At 41.4% G+C, this 21,469-nt stretch overlaps 1 protein-coding gene across 23 annotated transcripts in view; it reads left to right on the top strand.

Annotated features, from left to right (window-relative positions):
* TP53BP1 (tumor protein p53 binding protein 1) overlaps positions 1–21,469 on the top strand; it is a 47,066-nt gene that overhangs the window by 12,494 nt on the left and 13,103 nt on the right. For 6 of the 23 annotated variants that reach the window (XM_086848613.1, XM_086848612.1, XM_086848601.1 and 3 more), the window contains 18 exons: positions 93–295; positions 1,269–2,460; positions 6,141–6,260; positions 6,874–7,110; positions 7,977–8,034; positions 9,247–9,339; positions 10,437–10,932; positions 11,912–12,064; positions 13,826–14,112; positions 14,432–14,608; positions 14,860–15,281; positions 15,413–15,604; positions 16,134–16,337; positions 16,866–17,078; positions 17,693–17,787; positions 18,780–18,979; positions 19,798–19,943; positions 20,684–21,020. In XM_086848613.1, the coding sequence (XP_086704739.1) occupies positions 93–295; positions 1,269–2,460; positions 6,141–6,260; positions 6,874–7,110; positions 7,977–8,034; positions 9,247–9,339; positions 10,437–10,932; positions 11,912–12,064; positions 13,826–14,112; positions 14,432–14,608; positions 14,860–15,281; positions 15,413–15,604; positions 16,134–16,337; positions 16,866–17,078; positions 17,693–17,787; positions 18,780–18,979; positions 19,798–19,943; positions 20,684–20,871 (4,676 nt within the window). In that variant the 3' untranslated portion in view covers positions 20,872–21,020. Of the gene's footprint in view, positions 1–92; positions 296–1,268; positions 2,461–6,140; positions 6,261–6,873; positions 7,111–7,976; positions 8,035–9,246; positions 9,340–10,436; positions 10,933–11,911; positions 12,065–13,825; positions 14,113–14,431; positions 14,609–14,859; positions 15,282–15,412; positions 15,605–15,974; positions 16,032–16,133; positions 16,338–16,865; positions 17,079–17,205; positions 17,302–17,692; positions 17,788–18,779; positions 18,980–19,797; positions 19,944–20,683; positions 21,021–21,469 lie in introns of those variants that run through there. The other 17 variants (XM_086848604.1, XM_086848605.1, XM_086848602.1 and 14 more) reach the window with 9 other exon arrangements.

Raw genomic sequence — 21,469 nt, 5'->3', positions numbered from 1 at the left:
ACCATTGAAGACAAATCTTTTAATAGAATGTTGGAAAGTTAGGTACAACACAAGATTTTACTGCTAATATCTTTTCTACTCTTTCAAATCAGATGAACAGATGGATATATCTATCCCTGCAGAAGGAAGAGAACTGATGAAAAAGCAGAGAGGAGATATACTGGTGGAGATGGCCCTCCCTTGTATCTCTCCAAGACCTCTTGTTCAGCCACAGGCTTCAACTCCAGTGTCCCAGAGTGCCCCAAACTCCTTTCCTGGATCTTTACCTGTACCATCACAACCAGAGTTCTCTCATGTAAGGGTTCATTCATGTATATAGCTTTTCTGAGGTTTTTATATGGCTGATGCAGATGTGTTTGAGTCAACCTCTGTTCTTTTGTGTTGAGCTTCCCTACTAAGCTAGTTCTCATGAACCTCCCTGTTCCCACCAGTCGCAGTTATATATTAGTCATACTGTGTGGCAGCTTTTCCTGCAGTGAAAATGCAGAACAGCTTCAGAGGGCATAGTGAGTTGCAGAACATAGAAGCTGTTGTCTTAGACTGGGCTGCCTTATCCTGAACTGCCTCTAAAACTGCATCATAAATTAGTTTTTTATTGGGAAAGACCTTAGCATCCTTGTTTGTGGGGAAAGGGAAGCTGTTCCATAAGAAAGCATCTTTATTCTCCTACAAGGCTAGAATTTATTTACTGCTTTTTTTCAAGCTGTTTATTCTTGCTCTCTGTTGTTTCCTTTGTACATTTTGATTCTGGAAATGATAACTGTTTAAAAGGGTTTAGCAGACAGTTTGTGGGTTTATACCTAAATATTATGGATGTCATGAACTTGCTAGGAGCTTCACTAGTTGAAGCAGTGCTTCTCCTTAGCTGAAAGCAGTATTTGTTATATAGGAGATATCACAGGGAATCTTTCCAGCACCCTTGCTTGCTTGAGTAAAAATAGCTACTAATTTGCCATATTTTCCCTGTATTTTATGATTTGGTAGTGAAAGATACCAAGGATTGTGTCTGACCTTGTCACAGATGTACTAAATAGTAATGTGTGGTGATAATTTTTCTTGGCAAAAACAGGTAAATCATGGCTCATATAAATGTGTGGAAAAAAAGTTTTGGATGTTTGTTTGTTTTTGTTTTCATTGGTTGTTTCTTGGTCTGTTGTTTTGTGCTAAACTTGATCTGATCCATAATCCAGTGTAATTTTTAGGAATAACAAACAAACAATCCTACTTGGGATGTCCTAATAATCTATGTCCCTCTTTTTTCATTTTAGGATATCTTTGTTCCAACTCAGAGTCCAGAGAAGAAGCATGAAGGAGAAGAAAAAACTTCTTTAAAAACTGCTTTAACCCCTTTGTGCTTACCAGGATCCACAGATGCTTTGTCAATGATGTCTGCTGATGACTGTGTATCACAGCCTCCAGAGTCATGTGAACTGACGCTTTCTGCAAGTGCATGTAGCCAGCCCACAAATACAGACAACAGTTCAGGCTCTCTGAACACGTGCCAAGGCAACGAGACCACACAAGTAGAGAGAATTTCTGAATGCAAGGCCTCAGACTCAAGACTCTGTTCTGTGGAGAATGATAAAATAGAACTGAATGTAGGTGATCAAGCACCCTCTGAAAACAGTGAAGAAACAAAAAAGGAGGATGTAGGGACTGCATGTGAAATGCCTGTAGGACAGTTTGCTAGTGCAGGTGTTGCAGGAGATGGGCCATTAGCCCCTACAGTTCATCAGGAGATCAAGTGTATTTCTGGAAGTCAGGCTGCTGCAGATCAGTCTGGTCTGCCTGAGATTTTGTCATATACTCAAGAGACTTCCAAACCTGAGGCAGTTCCTGAGACTCAGTGTGAAGAACAAGAAGATAAACTGCAAGTAAAAGAGAAGCAAATAAAGGAAGATAGGTCTCCTGGTAATATAAAACTTTCTCACAAGTTTATTCTTGAAAGGAAAGGACAGTGTCATGAAGATACAGAAGTGAATAATACTTGTATAAATAGCAAAAATGTAGTCCAGGAATTAGAAAAGAGTGGACCAGAATGTCAGGGAAAAGAAGCTTTGAAAGGTTGTACTTTGGATGCTGGGAAGGTGAAGAACATGGATAAACTATCTTCTAAGGCTGTAGCAGGAAATGTGGAAAAGCTCAATGAAGTTTTAGCTAAGCCTTCTGTAGGGGAGTTATTGGAGCAGCACAATTTGCTTCCAAAGTTAAAGAGTGATGTCCAATCAGAACTGGCATTGTGTGACAAAAAACATCCCAATCGTTCAGAATTGGGACAGGTAATGATAATAAGCAATCGGCCATCACTTCAAGAGAGAGGGGTTGAAACATGGGTGGTTCGGCACGAGAATCAGGTGCTAAAGAATATGGAGGATACTGTTAGGACAAGGAATCTGGAGCAAGAAGAGCAAATGCAGCCACAGGAGAAGGCAGCTTCTAAATCCCCCAGTCCTTCCAGTGGTAAGTGAATTTAGGTTAGTAGTTCACAGGTGTATATTTTGAATAATGTCAAGGACAGCTGTATACAATCCTCAGTGTTTTTAGGGAGCACTGCTACTGGATGCAATTTGAGCAGTCTCTTTTAAGAGCAGCACTACACTTCACTGTGTTATATGCAGAATATGACATTGCTGTTTTCCCCTGTGGTTTCAAATTTTTGTTTCTGACAACAACAGGGTCCTTGAAAGGAACAGGGGTGTGATAGTCAGTACGTTCCCTCTTGTAGGTCTCCTTAGTTTCTTTTTCCTTTTTGTCATTCTCAGAGGAGAATTTTCTTTGTGGAGGTGTACAGAGCAACTTTGAGCTAGAAACTAATCTAGCAAATTTTTCATGAGATTTTTTTTAAAGTAGAATGGCTTTTCACTCGCATGCAAAATGTGGCTCAGCAGGTATTGTCATCATCCATTGAAGTAATTTAACACATAGTGTGTCATTATACAAGATGTGAGATACTACACCTGTTTTGTGGAGCTTTTGCCTCTTAGCTGGCTTAATTTTTAAGCACAGTTCTCTACTCCTCCAATGAGAATGAACAAAGAATGATTTTAGTGTCAGAATATGTATTTCACCTCTATGAAGTCTGTTTGGAAAAGGGAAAGACTGTAGGACCTCAAATGTTATTTAATGTTAAGTTGAATGATGATGTTTTTGCTACAATAGTTTTAATTTCCTTTAACTGAAAGAAGAAAAAATAGCTTTGCTATACAGAAAATAATGCTTTGAGGGGATCTAGTCAAAATACTTGTCAGAAGGTTCAGTATGATCTAAGATGAACTTTACTGTGAACAAGTCCACAACATTTGGGACTACATGTTTTTTAAGACAATTTGGCGTAGTCAGGAGAATGATACTGATCTTCCAACTTAAGAACAGTATGGGTTTTATTAAATGCAGCAATATGTTTGGCAGTACACCGCTGAAATTATGATAAAGATAAATAGCTGCAGTTATATTACAAGGTTAAATGTCAGGTTGCACTTCAATATGGTCTTTCACAATATTCACATATTTCTAAGAGATCATAAACAAAATCGTGTTTGACTTCAGATAATATTTGGCCTCTCATTCTGTACTCAAAATGTTTTGCTTTTTTTCTTGAACAAATCGAAATGCAACTTAAACACATCACAGTTGGCTGGGTTTACTTTTTGAAAGAGTACTATAAGCCATTGTTTAAAGAAGATGAGTTCAAAAATTAATGCTTGTTTGCGTTTTATTAATTGTATTACACTAAAGGGCTGATCAGTGTTAGGAGAGAGTTCAGGCTTTTGAGATACTCTTACCTAATTACCTTCAGACTCATGAAGCATGGTGGAAGAGTATATAGAGTGGTATTTGCTCTCCTACCATTACTCAGTCCTTAAGGTATGAAAAGCTGTAGAGCATCCCTCTAGTCTTAAAGCAGCTTTGTTATCATAATAATTATTTTCATAATAAATATTTTAGGAGTCTAATCCCTTATCAACAAATTATGAAGCAGAAATCAGTAAGCACAAACTTTGGGTAAGGGCTTGCCAAGGGTAGTCTGTCCCTTCATCCAGGTCACTGATGAATAAGTTGAGGCTGGACCCTGTAGTGATCCCTGGGGACACCACTAGCTATAGGACTCCAGCTAGATTCTGCACCACTGATCGCAGCCCTCTGAGCTCTGCCATTCAGCCAATTCTCAATTGACCTTGCTGTTCATTCATCCAGACCGCACTTCCTGGGCTTACCTGTGTGGATATTTCAGGAGACAGTGTCAAAAATCTTCCTGAAGGCAGTGTAGACACCATGCACTGCTCTCTTCTCGTCTACCCAGCTAGTCATTCCATCACTGAAGGCAATCTGATTGGTCAAGTGGGATTGCCCCTTGGTCAATCTGTGCTGACTACTCCTGATAACCTTCTCCTCCATTTGCTTAATGATGACAACCAGAATGAGTCATTCCTTCATCTTTCCATGGATGGAGGTGTAACAGTGGCCTGTAGTTCACTGAGTCCTCCTTCTTGCACTTTTTGACAAAAAGTGACACTCTAGCTTTCTTTCTCTCCTCAGGTGCCTCTCCTGTACTCCATGACCTTTCAAAGATGAGGGAGTGTGGCTTAGGAGTAATGTCTGCAAGCTCCCATAGCCCTCATGGGTGCGTCCTATTAGGGGCCATATATTTGTGGGTGTAAAATTTGTTTAAGTGATCTCTAACTTGATCCTCCTTGACCGAGGGGAAGCCTTGCTTTCTCTATACTTTCTCTCTTGCCTCCAGGATCTGGGTTTCTGGGGCACTGGTCTTAAAAGTAAAGACTGAAGCAAAGCAGGTATTCAGTAGCTCCGCCTTCTCTGTATTCTTCATCACCATGGCACCTACTACGTTCTGCAGCAAACCCATGTTTTCCCTAGGCTTCTTTTTGCTACTGATGTTCTTGAAGAAACCCTTCTTGCTGTCTTTGACACCCCTTGTCGTATTCAATTCCAAATGGACCTAAATCTGTTACACCTTGATATAACATCTGTTGATGGTCATAAGAACATAAGAAAAGTTTATTACTTTTGATTAACTGTTTTCATTGATAGAACAGTTGAGACAGGATGTGAATGAAAGCATTTAAACTTTGAGGCAAGGCATTCACATTCTTTTCAGTTCTTGTGAATGCTTCTTTGTATTCTCTCTCATGGTATCCCTTGGTGTAGTAATTAGATTAGGCCAAATGTGGCCTAGCCAAAATTTGGCTAGCCTGCCAAATGTGGGTTTATAGGTTAGAAGGGACTGTGGTAGGAGTTGCTTCAATTTTTAAGTAAAACACTTTTTAAATGGAGACATGCTCTAGGCCTTGATATGACAGGCATTCATAAGCTGTTCATGAGGAGGAGTGGTTTGCCTTTACAATGTGTGAGTATCATTGTGCTAGAAGTTACCTACCCACGGCAAAAATACACTGAAGTTCTTGGGTTGATCTTCAGGATGTTGCAGTTGTTCAGCCGTGACTTTATGTGGTAACCAGAGAGGTGAGAGTTTTCAGAGTTTTCAAACAGATGATACATAAGGTTTGCTGGTTGCCATTTTTCTATGAGAGGATTATGCAAACTACTTCTCTATGATGTTGAAAATTTGCAAATAAATGCATGGGATGAGGCAAAAGGAAAGAGCATTTTACTAGGTTTTTGATTTATTTAGTTTGTTACTATCTGCACATAATAAATCCACCAAGGCATGGTTTCCTTGATGGGATAGACCACCTCAGCCATCATTCTGTGTAAGTTTTAGGTTATCAATTTAGGCAACATGTAGCTCTGCCAATTCATTTCTGTCCTAACCTTCATTTCTGTTTTTGACCTCATCTCCTTTTTTTGTGGAAAATCCTGAGCATCTCTGAAGCAGAGCTGCATTCTGTAGAAGTCCTATTCATGTCAGGATATTTAGTCTCCCCTTCTGTCTAGCACTTGGGAACAGCTGCATCAAATTGGCCACTGTCCGGATTTTCACTGAGAGAGATTTTCCACATAAAATAGGAGGAGTTTCAGTTAGAGCAGCTGTTCAGGGAGGTTTCAGACAGCACTAGTGTTACACTTTTCCCTATTTCTACAGTACAGTGAACCTGTGCTTTTGATATTTGAACTAAAGTAGACCCTTGAAATTACTAATTCTGGTGCTCTGTGTCTTTTAGGAACCCCGTTTTGTTTTACTTTGCTGAAGGAGGGTGATGTCATTCAGTCCTTAACTAGCATAACACCACCTCTTACTGGCCATCTCAAAATGGGACCCAGGAGACACAGCACACCAATTGGTGAGTTTCACCCAAATGGCTCTGTTCTGCAATGAAAGCATGGAAGCTTTTGATTCTTGGTGCAGGGTATAATAGGATAACTCAAATGCTGCCTTGGCAAAAAAAAATTCCTGTTCTATGGAGAGGGCTTATCCCGTCCCCACAGTTTTCTTGTGTTTTCTGTCTCCAGCAAAGGTGTTTGCACCCTGTGCACAGGGTGGTATGGAGCATGTCTTCCTTGCACTCACTGTAGTCCTGTGTACAACTCCATTAAAGAATGTAAAAAAACCTTCTGAGTAGCAAAAGAGCTTAGACTACAAGAGGATTGCCTGCAGTATTCGTCTTTTATCAGGACTTTCTCTGCTAGATTCACAGAACAGCACCCTGCAAGTGTTAGATGGAAAGAAGTCTGTTCTGCTTGGGTGGTAGTAAATTATTTTGTCACAATCTAAGGATAATACATGTGCTACAGAATTTTCATGCTTCAGATCTCTAGGAAGGAATTTCCACTACTGCAGCAATACTAATGATGCATGCAGTGAAGTGTCTTGAAACCAAAACTAGGACCTCAACCCCAGAAATGTGAATGACAGTAGCTGCTTCTTGTTTCTTGTTTTTATTTTTCTGTTTTCAGTGGATGATACTTGCCCAGACAGCACTATAGCAACCAGTGATGTTACAGCAGAGGGCACAATGGGGACCAACAATGTCACTGTGGAAAGCGTGGTGGTATCAGCAGATGTGTCAGAAGTGTGTGAGAAAGGAGAGTCTGGTGTGGTTCCTGAGTCAGAGGCAAAACTTTCTCTGCGAATGAACCCTGTTACCCCTGTGAATGATGGGAGCGAGGAGTCCTTGCCATTCAGCTTGGAAAGTAAGAGGATGAAACCAGAAGTGTATGGGTCCTACTGGATCTCAGCCCTAACTCAGAACCTCTCTGTGGCATTCCCCAAGACAGAAGAATTACAGGGACTCAGAGATTCATTTTTCTTTTTGGGCAGTGTCACTTAAGTTTGTTTCTCTGTTTCTGCAATGCTTTAAGCAAGGCAAATGGTTTGGTTTGAAAGGGACCTTAGAGATCATCTAGTCCCGACACCCTCTGCCATGGGCAGGGATACCTTCCACTAGGCCAGGTTGCTCCAAGCCCCATCCAGCCTGGCCTTGGATACTTCCAGAGTTGGGGCAGGTTCTCTAGGAAGCATGTAAAAGTACATCACCCCCCTCACAGGGAAGAATTTCTTCCTAATATCTAATCTAAATCTCTGGTCCTTTAATTTAAAACTCTTTCCCCATGTCCTATTACTATCTACCCATAGAAAAAGTCTCTCCTTTTTTTTTTTTTTTTTTTTTTTTAATAAGCCCCCTTTTTAAGTACTGAAATGCCTCAATGAGGTGTCTCTGAAGCCTTCTCTTCTTCAGGCTGAACAAGCCCAGCTTTCTCAGCCTGTCTATAGGAGGGACTCTCCAGTCTTCCCATCATCTTCGTTGCTTCCTCTGGACTTGTCCATAATCTGGACAAAAAAGGTTTGACAGGATTTTAATCAGAACAGTGGCATTCAGTCTAATAGTCTAAAACTTGTAGAAACTTAGGTCTGTTCTGAGAATTTGGATGGGGAAGCCTCGGGCACCCTTTGTCCAGTGTTGCTTAGCTTCTCTTCACTGAGTGTGTGGGACTGGGAGAGGTCAGGAGAGTCTTTTTGGATGATGCCAAAATCATCCTTCCTTTCCTTCTTGTTTCAGAGCCTGCAGCCAGTGACAGGAAAGATGGATCCTCTGCTGCTGCTGAGGCTGCTGCCAGGTAACTGGGCTTCTTGTTGGGCAGAGTTGATACAAAGGTCTGGGTAGATCCTTTTTTCACACATTATCAGGCACAGGGAAAAAAAATAAATTAGAAGACAACACAGGAACAAGGAACATTTTAAAAGTAGATATGACATTAACTCTTCAGCTCTTGCAGCAGGTTTCAATTACATAGGCGAAGTGGGAACCCCACTTGTTTGTTCATTATGGGCTCTGTGGTTCCTACTAATGTCAGCATTTTGCCTCCCTCTGATTGTAGTCAAAGCCAGAAATTCATGTCCTGTGCAGTCCAGAATGCAAGTCTGCTTTGTCCCTCTTCTAAATTTCAAATATATGGGTTTCTGCTTTCTTTAATTGTGCAATTCTCTGCAAAGAATCTCTGAGAAGTTCTGAAGGAGAATTGTTTTTTTGGTATAAAGCTGATAGAAACATAATCAGTTTATGGATATACAGAAATCACAGGTTAACATGTTGACCAAAACATTGAGTTATTCCCTTAGTCTTTTGATTTGTACGTATCTATCTTACATCACGTTTAATGTCTAGTGTTGCTTGATTTAGCTTGCGGGAAGTAATGTTTGTAAGTACTAACAGAAATCTCAGTAGGAAGACAGTGACTTACAGTCACCTGAGTGAAGGATAGTGGTTTGAAGTGGTGAGAAAACTTAGGAATAAAGTCAGTATCTTCTTGTTACAGGACTGCTTGCTAGATGGTAATCATGCCTCAATGCTTAGGGTGAGTGATAGTCATTTCTCACTGGTTGAGGATGGGTTACCTTTGTAGGTACATGAACATGAACTCTCAGGGTCTACTTTATGACTGTCATTCCCAGTATTTTTGCAGTGTCATGAAATTCCTGAGAAGTAAGCCATAAGCGGTCTAACTGTGTCTCCTGGTGGGTACCAGAGGCAGTAGATGCTGAAACTCCTGATGGTGCTGCAGTTTTCCACACAACGTTTTCCGGAATTGTTCTATTGCTCTTGGCTATTAGGCTGTCTGCAGAAATTCAGAAATACCTGTGCAATTGCAGTTTCTTTCTTGATCTTTGAGACAGATCATCTTACTCATTGTGTGGCTGTAGGTTAATCAACTCAATGTTCTTTGTTCTTACAAGGAGCTAGAGAATTCTTGTTTTGCTGTATGAGGGTTTTCTCACTTCCTGATGCATTTTTGTTTGTTTGTTTGTTTGTTTTAAATCTGCACTGCTAGCTCCCAGAAAGCATCATCTGTGTTTAGTCATGTCTGTGAAGTTCATCGAGAGGATGAAACCAGAGGTCATGGTCTTTCCACTTCTTCATTTAGGTAACTCCTCACAGTCTTTGCCTGCCAGTCCTAGTTGGATTTATATCCCTATGTGTGTTTTCTACATCAAAGAAATTGCACTAAGCCATTTTCTTTGGGTGACTTAGAAGGTTGGGGACAATGGGTAAGTATACTAAATCTGTATGTTTGTGTCTCACATGGTTATCAGGCTTACCTTTTGACTGAGCAGCCATGTGGTTCCAGAAGACTGATGTGCTTCAGTGAAGTCTTGGGTTTGAGAAAATTGAGATAATTTTTAAGGCTGTTTAAATACCTTTTCTGTCTCCTCTTCTAAGATGTTCTGACCAGTTTTGTTTGTTGTTGCTGCTGCTATTGTCCCCCTTCCAAAGGACTGTACAGCTGCTTATGTTACAGTGATCAGGGTTCTGCCTGGAGAACTAGAAGTAAAAATCTGCTTCTTCAGTGTTTTCCACTCCATCTTTTGATAGGGACAGTGAGGTCTTGGTCTATGTAGAAAGAGTAACCTAAGTTTCAACAGTTGCATTAAAGACCATAATGAACGGGGAGTTCCAGCGCTGGGTGAGGCACAGCTAGAAGGGAAAACAGTCCATCCTCAAAGTCCTCAAGCACTCGAAGGAAGCCAAATACGTTCTTCTAGTTGGGCTCAGTATGGTGTCCCATGTAGTACCTGGCAGAGGAAGTACTTTTGGCAGAGAAGACACATTCTAATGAAAACATTAGACAGCATTTGTGTTCATGCTGCTACATGTGATTATCAGTTTCAAGCCAATCAAGCACTGGAGTGGAGCAGCCTGAAGTAACTTTCAAGTTGACATGCTTCTGGAAAGTTGCATAGTTGGTGCCTAATATGTGGAGTGTAGCAAGAAATTCTGTATTTCAAAAAGCACTTAGTTCTGTACAGTGTCATCCATACGTTTTACTACCCTGTGTATCGCTTGAGAAGTGTTGAAAGTTTTTTTTTATTATTTGAACTCTGAGTTCAGTGCAATTGTAAGAAGCAATTGACTGACTGCCAAGGTGGGGGTTCTTTAATACTGCTTTCACTTGAGTGGCAGCATATAGGTTGTCTTGTTTTCTTAATCAATAGTTTTGATCTGTGTGTAACTGGTTTGCAGGGGGGATCTGTACATTTTTCCTGGCACACAGGAAGATGCTGAATTACGTACAAATCCCAGTGATTACCAGCAACAGAAGGCAGATGGCAGTGGTGGACAGATCCTAATTCCTCAGAGGATGCAGCAGGACTGCCATCAGCGATCTTCTTGTGCAGAGGATGGAGAGTCTCTGGAGATTGATGTTGTAAGCACTCAAGCAGAAGATGGGAGAAGAATGCAGAGAAAACAAAGTAAGGCTATTAAAATTGATCAGAGTCAAGAGAGGTGGAAAAACATCAAGAATAAAGGGATCCAAACTACAGAAGGTTGTCTTTTTACCCCAACAACTGTTACAACATCAACACAAACATCAGAAGAAATCTGTAGACAGGTGGAAATGGGAACCAGTATGTCTGGGCAAAGACCTGGGCAACAAGATGTGAACATTCAAACCGATGAGAGTGGGGAAAAGCTTGTCAACACCTCTGGAGATGACACAGACTCTTTGCATTGTCAGGTGGGATGAGGGCTGCCTGTATTTAACTGTTTTAGGACAGTAAAGTCTCCCTTCAGCCAGTAAATTCATTAACAGATGGTTCTGTTGAGAAAAGGCCAAGGACCACTTTAAAATGTTAATATCACAAGCTGTCCTTAATCAACTGCTAAAGTAGTAGTATCTGGTAGTTCACTGGGCAGCATAAATTTGGGAAGTAAATGTCCCCGTGTATATTTTCTGGAAAAATGTGACAAGTTTTGGTAGGTTGATTGATTGTTTTTGTTTGGGGTTGGGTTTTTTTTGGGTGCAGATATACTTAACACTGTAAAAACTTTCTCACTTTCTTCTGGCTGGAGATAGAAGTTGCACGAAATTTTGAATGAAGGGTTTGATGCTTTCTGTTTTGCATCAACCAACTTCTGATGGCTTTTTCTTTCCTTCCATCTGCTGTCAATGGGTAAACATATGAAGGGGGAACTCCTCCAGAGAAACATTCTAACAAGATGAATAACTTCAAATTAGTACTTTGTAAAGTACTGCAGACTCAAAAACCCTCACTGCTTGGCTGTTACAGTTTGTATATACTTTTTAGCAACAGAAAGACTAGAGAAATTATTTTTTTACTAAATCTGGTTTAAGACTAATGTGTCCTGTGGGAAATAGGAGATTAACAGGGCCATAAAAATACAGCAAGAGGGATGTGATATGTCTGAGAGTCCACTCGATCAAAGAGTATCAGAAACCATGCTAAACAAACTTGCTGTTTCCTCCATGGGCTGCTGTGATTTCCCTTCCTCTACTTGTCAGCAAAATGTGTTCAGTTCTCCTTTGTTTAAGTCACTTGTGTTGTTGCATTAATTTGTAACAAGATGCTTAAAGGTTCCCTACTCCCCTACTATAACATGGTAAGAAGAAACTGTACTGCAGAGGTAGCCCTACTCAGAAATAGTTTGCTTTTTTGTTGTGATCTGTTTTGTTTTTACTGTACCCTCTACTACAGGGAGAGGAGGAGTTTAACCTTCTTCACCCACCCAAAGGCCGAGTTCAGCATCGCCACATGCGAACCATTCGAGAAGTGCGCACTGTTGTTACCCGTGTTATAACAGATGTTTACTACATCAATGGTGCAGAGGTGGAACGAAAGGTAGTTGAGGTAAGTTCCTGTTTGTGGTTAAATGGAATGAGATATTGGCTGAAAAATACAAGTAGTTAAAGTGAGAGTGTGTTTTGGCTGCAGAAAACAAGTTGAATGAACAAATCCGTGTGCTGTGATGACAAGGCTTTCTTAATGAGCAAACTTGCAGGCCATTTAGTGAATGGCAAAGGCTGTGGTTTTGATGCTTGTATATTTCATGCCATGTGTTCTGAAGACACATTCAAGACCCAAAGAGCTCAACGAAAGACTTAACTATGTGCATCCAATTATTTTAAAAGTCTTGGAGTTTTGGCAGAATAGAAATATTTTAGAATGAGCAGAAATTCTATTAGTAAGCAGAAGTCACTTCTGCCTAAAAAGTTGAACTATGTAAGATAGTTTAGCCTGTTTTGCAGTTCAGTGTAATTTTTAACAGTCTTTTGAGTTCTGTGTACCAGATCCTGTAAGAGGTCTACAAAAATCAACTTAAAACTGAGGAACACAGCAGCCTTTTATTAGTACACCTGTATTGTAGTATGTACATTCATTAATTGGAAGGTCTTTAGGAAATCACAAAGAATAGCTGAGAAATGCTGATTTGACGGGCGCAGTAATCACATCAGCCTGCTAGCAATAACATGTTACCCTGTTCTATAAAGGTAAATAACCTGAGTCTTGTGCTGTGTAGTCACAGTGAGTAATGACATAATAAGATAAACTAGTTCAATGCTTTTACAGCTGATACTACACATGAAATTCCTTATTGTAACAGAAAAATGGAGAAGTCCTGAAATAGGCTTATGTAGTTTGTGTAATCACAATCATATAACCATTTCCATTTTATCCATCACTTGATATCACTGTTTTGTAGATACATGCTTTTTATATCCATAAAGCTTTAATAGCTCCAGATGACAAGCTGTCTGAAATTGATCTTGGATTATGAGTAATGAAAGGCTCCTAGTGTCTCATGTATTTGTTGCAGTCTTACACTCTGGAAGGGTGGGAATTATTCACCAAGCCAGACCAATTGGATACCAAGCCAAGCTTTGCCCTGTTGCTAAGGAAATTTCCCTGTCCAACCATCCAGGAAGCCACGCTGGCAGTCACAAGTGTACTGCCTGAGCTGGGACTGTCCCCTTCACAGTGGACAGCTCCAGTGAGCTGATGGGTGCCCTGCTTGAGTCCCTACACACCCCCACAGTCGCACAGTCAGATCAGGTCTCCTTTCTCACCAGCTGGACCCCAGGCTTCCCATGGCAGAGTCTCAGACATCTGGATCCTTAAAATAATTTAATCTGGTTGCAATAACTAAATAACAAAATAACAGTTTGAGCTGGTGCCTCCAAGGAGAGACCTCGAACAAAGGGCACCCCAGGCTTTTATACCCTTACAATCTAAGCTGGAGAAGTGTGGGGAAGTCTGAGGATCTTTTGTTCCTGCTGTGCCTCCAAGTGTCCAGGTCCCATAGCCTTTTGCCCGGGGCTCTTGCCCCACAGGAGTCAACATGCTGCTCCCACTTGCAGCCCTGCACTACCTGTACTGAATATATTCCTCAACACTTCTGACTGAGTTCTTAATGTGACTTCTTGATACAGAGCAGCTGCGGGCCTGTAGTGAGAGATGCACTATCTACCATGGATTAGCCCAGACTGAAGTCTGTATGGCTGTCATCAGCTTCATGAATGTGGTCTCAGCTTGTCTGCTTTTTGGACTGGTGATTTTAAAGCATCTGGCACTTGCATCATCTTAGACAAACCTCTTTTTGTTTCTTTTAAGGAAACTGAGGAGCCTGTAGTGGAGTGCCAGGAATGTGAGACTGATATGTCCTCTAGAACTGCAGGAGGCTCATCGCTGACCTCAGGGGACCTTGGTGATGTCAGCTCCTTCTCATCTAAGGCCTCAAGTCTCCACCGTACATCCAGTGGAGGGAGCAGTGGTCACTCTGCCACACACAGCAGCAGCAGCTCAGGGCGAGGAACTGGAGCTGTCAAAGGGAAAGTGTGTGGGACAAAAAGCAGAGAATTTGCTTTACCCATTGGTAGAGGCATCTTAGGAAAATTGAGGTAAGTGCAAAGTCTTGGGAAAAGAGGAAGAGATGTTTTGCAGGAATGAGCATCTGGCTTGTAAGTGTGAAGCAGGGTAGACCTAAATCAAGGGTTTTCTGAGAAAGATCTGGCTTGATGAACAGAAAATAAGGAAGGTTGTATTTGCTTTTGCATCTATTCTTCCTAAAGGAGTAGCTTGTTTCCTTGTGAGGCATTGCTTTGCAGTTTAGCAGCAAAGAGGCAGACTTCTGGGTATGTTGTGAGAGCATCAAGAAAATGGGAGTATCCTAGTGAGCTGGCTTCTCTTCTCAAAATGGTTAACTCATAAATTCTCTAGCCCTAGGAAAGGAACTGGGCAGCCTACATCACCACTCAGAGTTAGCCAGACAGGAGCACTGCTTTGTGAGGAAGAGGAGGACTGTATGCCTGGCACTCATCAGGGTGGCAGGGCACCTGTGACACTTCGTGGACGAGGAAGAAGAGGACGCCCGCCATCTCGAACGACAGGAACAAGGTACCCTGGAAAAATGAGACTGTAACTTTAATTTATTGCAAGAAAGAGAGTGGGAAACTTCTGTCTTAATGTCCTAGAGGAAAAGGAGTACTGAATATTTCAGAAGTTAGTTTTTAGTGATATCATATAGCAGCTGCAAGCACCTCACCCAAGTATTTTATACTTAGTAATTGTTTTTTTAGATCCCTCTTCTGGGAATGCTTTTTGTCTTTTTTTTTTCCTTCCCTATCTGGGACTGCTTTTTTCTACAGAGATTTAGCTGGACTGCCGGGTCTGGAGGATCTTTCAACTACAGCATCACCTGAGGAGAAATCATTTACTCGTTCAGTTCGACTGCCAGATGGAGGAGAGAAATCTGACACTTCTCGCTTCTGTGCCTTGCGTCGAAGTGACTCTCCAGAAATCCCATTACAAGGGGTGACTGCTCCTTCAGACTGTGCAGACTCATCCACTGGGAGCAGCTTTGTGGGCCTCAGGGTAGTAGCAAAGTGGTCCTCAAATGGGTACTTTTATTCTGGGATGATTACCCGAGATGTTGGAGCTGGAAAGTACAAGCTACTCTTTGATGATGGATATGAATGTGATGTGCTAGGAAAAGATATTTTGGTCTGTGATCCTATCCCACTGGAGACAGAGGTAACCGCACTCTCTGAAGACGAGTACTTCAGTGCAGGTAAGAGCAGTGCTTGAGTTTCATCCTTGGTTTTCTGAGTTGCTGTATGTAGTGGGAAATGGGTACTTGTTCCAGGAGGATGAGAAGCCTGAGTATGGCTGGCTAACAGCTATTACTTGCTGTCTTGTCAGGTGTGGTGAAGGGACACCGGAAGGAGTCTGGGGAGCTATACTATTGCATTGAAAAGGAAGGCCAGAGGAAGTGGTACAAACGAATGGCTGTTATCCTGTCTCTGGAACAAGGAAATAAGCTCCGGGAGCAGTTTGGGCTAGGTCCTTATGAACCTGTCACCCCCCTGACCAAAGCAGCTGACATCAGCCTTGGTAAGGAAAGGTGCTGTTGAGCTGAAAAGTGCTGACTGCTGTTCTGTGTCTTGTGCCTTTGAGGTAACTCAAGTACCTAATCTGAATTGCCAGTGTTTAAATGTTTCTGGATATTCAGTAATGTTTTTGATACTTTATAGTGAGATCTTTGAGATCCTTTTATTGTTCAGCGTCAGAGACTTAGTGGTGTTGACTGGCTTGTGGAAAGTGGTCAAGTGCTTCAAGGACAGTGATGCTTGCTGTACTTCCATACACTTGGTGGATAGCTGCTTTGATACAAAGTCCCAGCAGTACTGGGAGGAAAATAGACAAGCAGGATACAGGGCATGAGAAGAAAGATACATTTTTTTTTCTTGCTTTCCTCTGTCAGAGGTGGTGGTGTGTATCTTCTAGGTACTATGGAGTTCAGCCACTACTGTACAGATAGGTAGGTTGAAAGCTTGTGGAATTTGGTGACAACTCATGATATTATATATATTATTATATATATTATTATATATTATATATTATTATTATGGTTATATTGCAGATAATCTGGTGGAGGGGAAGAGGAAGCGACGTAGTAACCTTGGTTCTCCCAGCACTTCCAGCAGCAGCACAACTCCTACTCGTAAAGGGCAGGAGAGTCCACGTGTCCCACCAGCCTCCCTGTCTGGGAAAAGGAAACTTATTGCTTCCGAAGATGAGCGATCCCCAGCTAAACGTGGTCGCAAGTCAGCAGTAATAAAGCCTGGTGAGAACTTGAGTTCATCTAGTTTTTTCCTCCCTGCTTTTTCTGTAATTGATCTTTCCACTTTCCATAACTTAAAGGTAGATGAGATTGCTGGTTTTTTTTTTTTTTTGGTTCTGCATGATTTGAGACTGATTCTCCTGGGATGCATTCAGCAGCCAGAGATATTTTTAGTATAGTCTAAGTATTTACTTGCCATCTTTCCAGTTGTGCTTTTTAGAAATGTTTTGACTTTAATATTGTGATTTGTCTCTCTCCTTTCTTAACTCTTTAGTCAGTCCTGAAAGCTGTTAAAGGGACCCCTCAGCAGTCAGTGTTGTTTCAGGATGTTGATAAGACTTGCAAACTTGTCCCATTAATGTTTTAATTTGAAGATTCTTTGCAACCAAAAGAATAAAAGATCCCTACCTAGCCTAGTGTCATCCTAGCCCAATCCTGCCTCTGTGTCTCCTGCAATAAAATAGTGAGTCGAACAGATTCCCCAGGTACAACATACATTTGAAGACTTATGGCGCTTCTCTCTCTCTGCAGGGGCTCTGAGAGGTGGAGAGTTTGTAAGCACCTGTGAAGGTGTAGATTCTGCAGATCCCCCAGTACTGAAGGGCGACCATGGACCCTTACCCCACAATAAGACCCTCTTTTTGGGCTATGCCTTTCTTCTCACCATGGCAACACCAAGTGACAAATTGGTCAATCACCAGAAGCCATCAGATGGTCCCACTGGGAGCAGTGAGGAGGAAGAAGGTGAGGCAAATCTTACCCATTGCATTTTCAAGTGAAATGCTGTGTCTTTAGGAAAAATGCTGGATACTGTCTGATCAGACATTTGTGTGAGTACTTGTTTACCCTTTTACTCTTTAATCCTTTGCAGAAAGGACCTAAGACTCAGTCTGACTTAGCCAACTTGTGGCCTAAGATGTGACAAACCTCAGTGATGATCATAGGCCTGTTCAGCAAGCTAAGAAAGGTGTGAAAATTAGTGAGATCAGCATTGTCAGAATAGTATAATGTAAGAAGGAAAGTTTTGAGAGATAAGGGATAGTGCTGGTGAGCTTAGAACTTGAAAGCATGTATGGATTACTCCAGTTAGCCTGTGCTGGTGTCATGTTTCATGCAGTCAAAGAAGTGACAAGGTGCTCACCTGGCTTATGGTGTGCTGCTCTCTCTGGTGTCCCCCACACCCCTTTCTTTTTTTCTTTTTCTTTTTTTATTTTTTTACTCTTTCAGTGATTTTCTCTAGATATTTCTGGGAGAATATCTTGGCTGGGATCCCTTATTGGAATGGATGAGGGCTTTGTAGACTGTGGTATAAGAACATAAGCAGATAGATTATAGTTGAAAATCGAACTTTCTTCTAGATTTTTTAGAGATGACTCCGTATGATAAACATTACATAGCAAAACAGCTGCGAGCAGGAGCTGGCTATATCCTGGAAGACTTCAATGAAACCCAGGTAAGGGTTCACCTACTAATCTAGAAAAACAGTCACAGAATAGTTGAGATTAGAAGGAATTTCTATAGTTTATCTTGTCCAACTGCTCTGCTTAAAGTGGGTTCAAATAGAGCAGATTGCTTAGCTCCTTGTTTAATTTTGTTTCCAGTTTCATCAAGGATGGAAACACCAGAGCCTCTCTGGGCAGCTTGATCCTGTTAGGGAAAAAAAAAAAGGGAATTTCTTGTATTTCAGTTTGTAACTGTTGCTTCTTGTCCTTTGAGTGGATAACACTGAGAAGAGCCTGGCTGCATCTTTTGTACACCCTCGTTTCAGCCATGAATATGCATTAAAAAGACCACACAAGCTTTTCTCTTTTTGATCTTAACAAAGTCAGCTCTCTCAGCCTCTTCTGATATGTCAGGTGCTGACACAGTGGTCCTTGGCTCTAGCATGTCTGGTGTTTTTGGTATACTACAGAGCCTGGGAGTGGATGAAGCACTCCAGATGTGGTCTTGGCACAGGCGTGTGCCTTGGAACACTTAGAGGTAGAGCTCTTCACTTACCAGATCTACTTGGACAACACTGTAATTTAGTGTGGCTTTTTCTTAAATTTTCTTTCTTTTTTTTTTTAAATAAAGAGGGTAAATTGCTTTAGGAACATCTTGCTTGAGGAAGCAATCTTGTCTAGTGATTTATCGAGTCTCAGGTAAATCATCTCTTTTGTCTGAACTGGAAGAGAGCAGTTATACAATGACTGAGATAGCAGTGATACAAAAACTACTGGGCACAGTTTTTGCCTGCGAACTGCAAAGCTTGGAATATAATAGGATATTATGAAACAGATTCTGAAATCAGTACTACCTTTATTTAATTCACCTTTCACATAATATGGCAGTGAAAATCAGGGTTTCAGTTGTTTTCTTCTTTAAACTGTTTAGCAGCAGGATAATTTCGGGTTTTTTTTTGCAAGCATTGTTTCCCGTTTACATGCCTTGTTTTCTCCCCCGAAGTGTAATGCAGCATACCAGTGTCTTCTAATTGCGGACCAGCATTGTCGAACTCGGAAATACTTGCTGTGCCTTGCCAGAGGGATCCCTTGTGTGTCTCATATCTGGGTCCATGATAGCTGTCATGCTAACCAGCTTCAGAATTATCGGAATTACCTTTTGCCAGCTGGATATAGCCTCCAGGAGCAGAAATTGCTAGAATGGTGAGTGCCAAATAATCATGATCTGAGTCTACAGACTCTTGGAGAGACCAGTTACACGTGGGAGGCCCTTGAATAGCTACTAATACTGAAGGTGACCCAAGTACTGCTCCCTTTACTTTCCTTTCCATATAGGAACAGCACTTCCATCTCTTTCCTTGGACTTACAATGACCTGTAATGCCAAGGTATATTTGAGTGCCATATACACAAAAAACAGAATCTTCTTGGGAGTAAGGAAGGCATCAGTCTTCTCATGAGGAAGACAGAATTCAGACAAGGCTTCCTACACCCTTGGCTAAATTCTCTAATTGCTCAGAAATGGATAAAGGAGAGCAATACTATGTTAATTTCCTTTTCCCTTGGTACATTTTGAAGTTAGTTTCTGCATTTTCTATGGACTTCTAATCCAGAAAGTCTGTTTTGAGATGACAGAGGAAGTCAGACTCCTTAGGCAAGCTGAGGGGCAGATACAAATTTGTAGATAGTTGTAGGCTTTTGGGCAGGAGACTGATGTCTTCTGCTCAGCTCTGTCAAAGTGGAAGCAATTTGGATGTGCACAAAAAAGGTGGTTGTGGTTCAGGATTAGGGAAGAGTTCAGCTTAACTTTGGATATAGGCTGCTGTGCACACACCTCACCAACACTATCTAGCTACATTTTATGCCCTATGAGCAAAGGATAGTCACTCCAAGTACTTCAGGGAGGGTGGTAAGAGAGTGGGTCATTGAATGCAAGATATTCAAAAAACAATACATGGGAGCAAATCAGGTGACTAGACTACTAGATATACTTACCAGTCTGCATTTCTCTTAACTCTACAGGCACCCACGAGAAAACCCATTCCATAACCTGAAGGTTCTCCTGGTGTCAGACCAGCAAGAGAACTTCCTGGATCTGTGGTCTGAAATTCTCATGACAGGGGGAGCAGCATCTGTTAAACAGCATTACTCAAATGATCACAACAAAGGTACTCATTGGCCCGTTTCTCAGGGAATGCTATGCCACTGTGGTCTTTAGTATTGTCTAAAACCATGTGGGATGATTTACAAGGTTTCTCTCAGCAAAAAGGAAGGCAAGGGCAGACACTTGGTACTTGAATGTAATCTGTATATAGATTGCATCTAGGAGACCTATCTTGCAAAGGAGATGCTGCAGCAATTCAGAACATAAGACATCAGTTTCCAGCCTATGTTGAAAGGGGGAAATAGACAAGAGTTGCTCCTGCACCTTCTATTGATCTCTCAAATTGTGTTTCCGTTGTCCTTCTGAACTTGGCTGTCTCTTCCTCTCCATATGCAATGTAGGCCCTAGGACTTAGAGCCTGAGGTCAGGACTCAGGGTCATGCCTATACTGTTGGCTACTGGTTTTCTCCTAATTTTCATCTGGACTAGAAGGCATATTTTCTTGTGAGCTGCAGGGTTGCTGTAGGGTGTGTCTTAACTTTTACAATGAGAATTCATCGTCTAGGAATGAGAAGACCTAAGAGTGATTCATAGTGGTGAAACACACTGATCTGCCAGGCTGGATGGGGCTTGGAGCAACCTGGTCCAGTGGAAGGTGTCCCTATTCATGTTAGGGGGTGGAATGAGATGAGCTTTAAGGTCCCTCTGAAAGCAAATAATTTAGCATTCCGTGCTTCTGTGTTCTGCTGCAGAGCAGAATCCTCTTTCTTCACCTGACAGATGCCTGTTTTTCCTCCTGTACAGATCTTGCTTTGGGTGTTTATGATGTGGTGGTGACTGATTTTTCCTGCCCAGCTGGCATCTTGAAGTGTGCAGAAGCTTTACGGCTGCCTGTTGTCTCACAAGAGTGGGTGATCCAGAGCCTTATTGCTGGGGAAAGAGTAGGCTACAAGCAGCATCCAAAATATAAACATGACTGTGTCTCTCACTGAATGAAACTCTGTCCTGCTGTTCAACTGTCATGCAGACTGTTTTAAACAGGTTTTAAATGTTTGTGAATTGGGCAGTATGCATGGATTATTGTATATAGTTTTATCTGCTGGACTTTTATGATTAAATAAATGTTTGATCTCTTGTGGTATGTGCTGCTACTCCTCATTATATAAACTTATTCCAGGGCAATGCCTTTAGGAAAGGAGTGCAGAGAAAAAAATAAATGCTTTCATTTCTCTGAGCTGAATAGCACTAATATTTGGCTGTGAGTAAAGCGTGAGCTCAACACAAAGTCAGTTACAGAGGAAGGGGTGTTTTCCATTGGCAGAAGTTCAGGGCAGTGGTATTTCTGTTTGTTGGAAGAATACCATGTTGTGTATTCCTCCGGTTTGCTGTTATTTCAATTAATTTCATTAAGGTGCTGCTGAAGTCAGTGTTTTGAATTTCTTGGACAAGTGTAATTTTGTTTTGGCTACCTCTTTTTTTTCTCTATCATAACTATATAGCTATTAACCTGTGTTAGTGGAGACAAGCTGTACCTAACTAGAGATAGACACAGCCTTGGACAACTAAACTGCTGGGAGACTGAGGTACAAA

Source organism: Cyanistes caeruleus, chromosome 13 (genome assembly GCF_971803275.1).
Source record: "Cyanistes caeruleus chromosome 13, bCyaCae1.hap1.1, whole genome shotgun sequence".
In the NCBI taxonomy this organism is placed as follows: Eukaryota; Metazoa; Chordata; class Aves; order Passeriformes; family Paridae; genus Cyanistes; species Cyanistes caeruleus.
The sequence above is the reverse complement of the archived record's forward strand: the minus strand, read 5'-3'. Positions and strand labels throughout refer to the sequence as shown.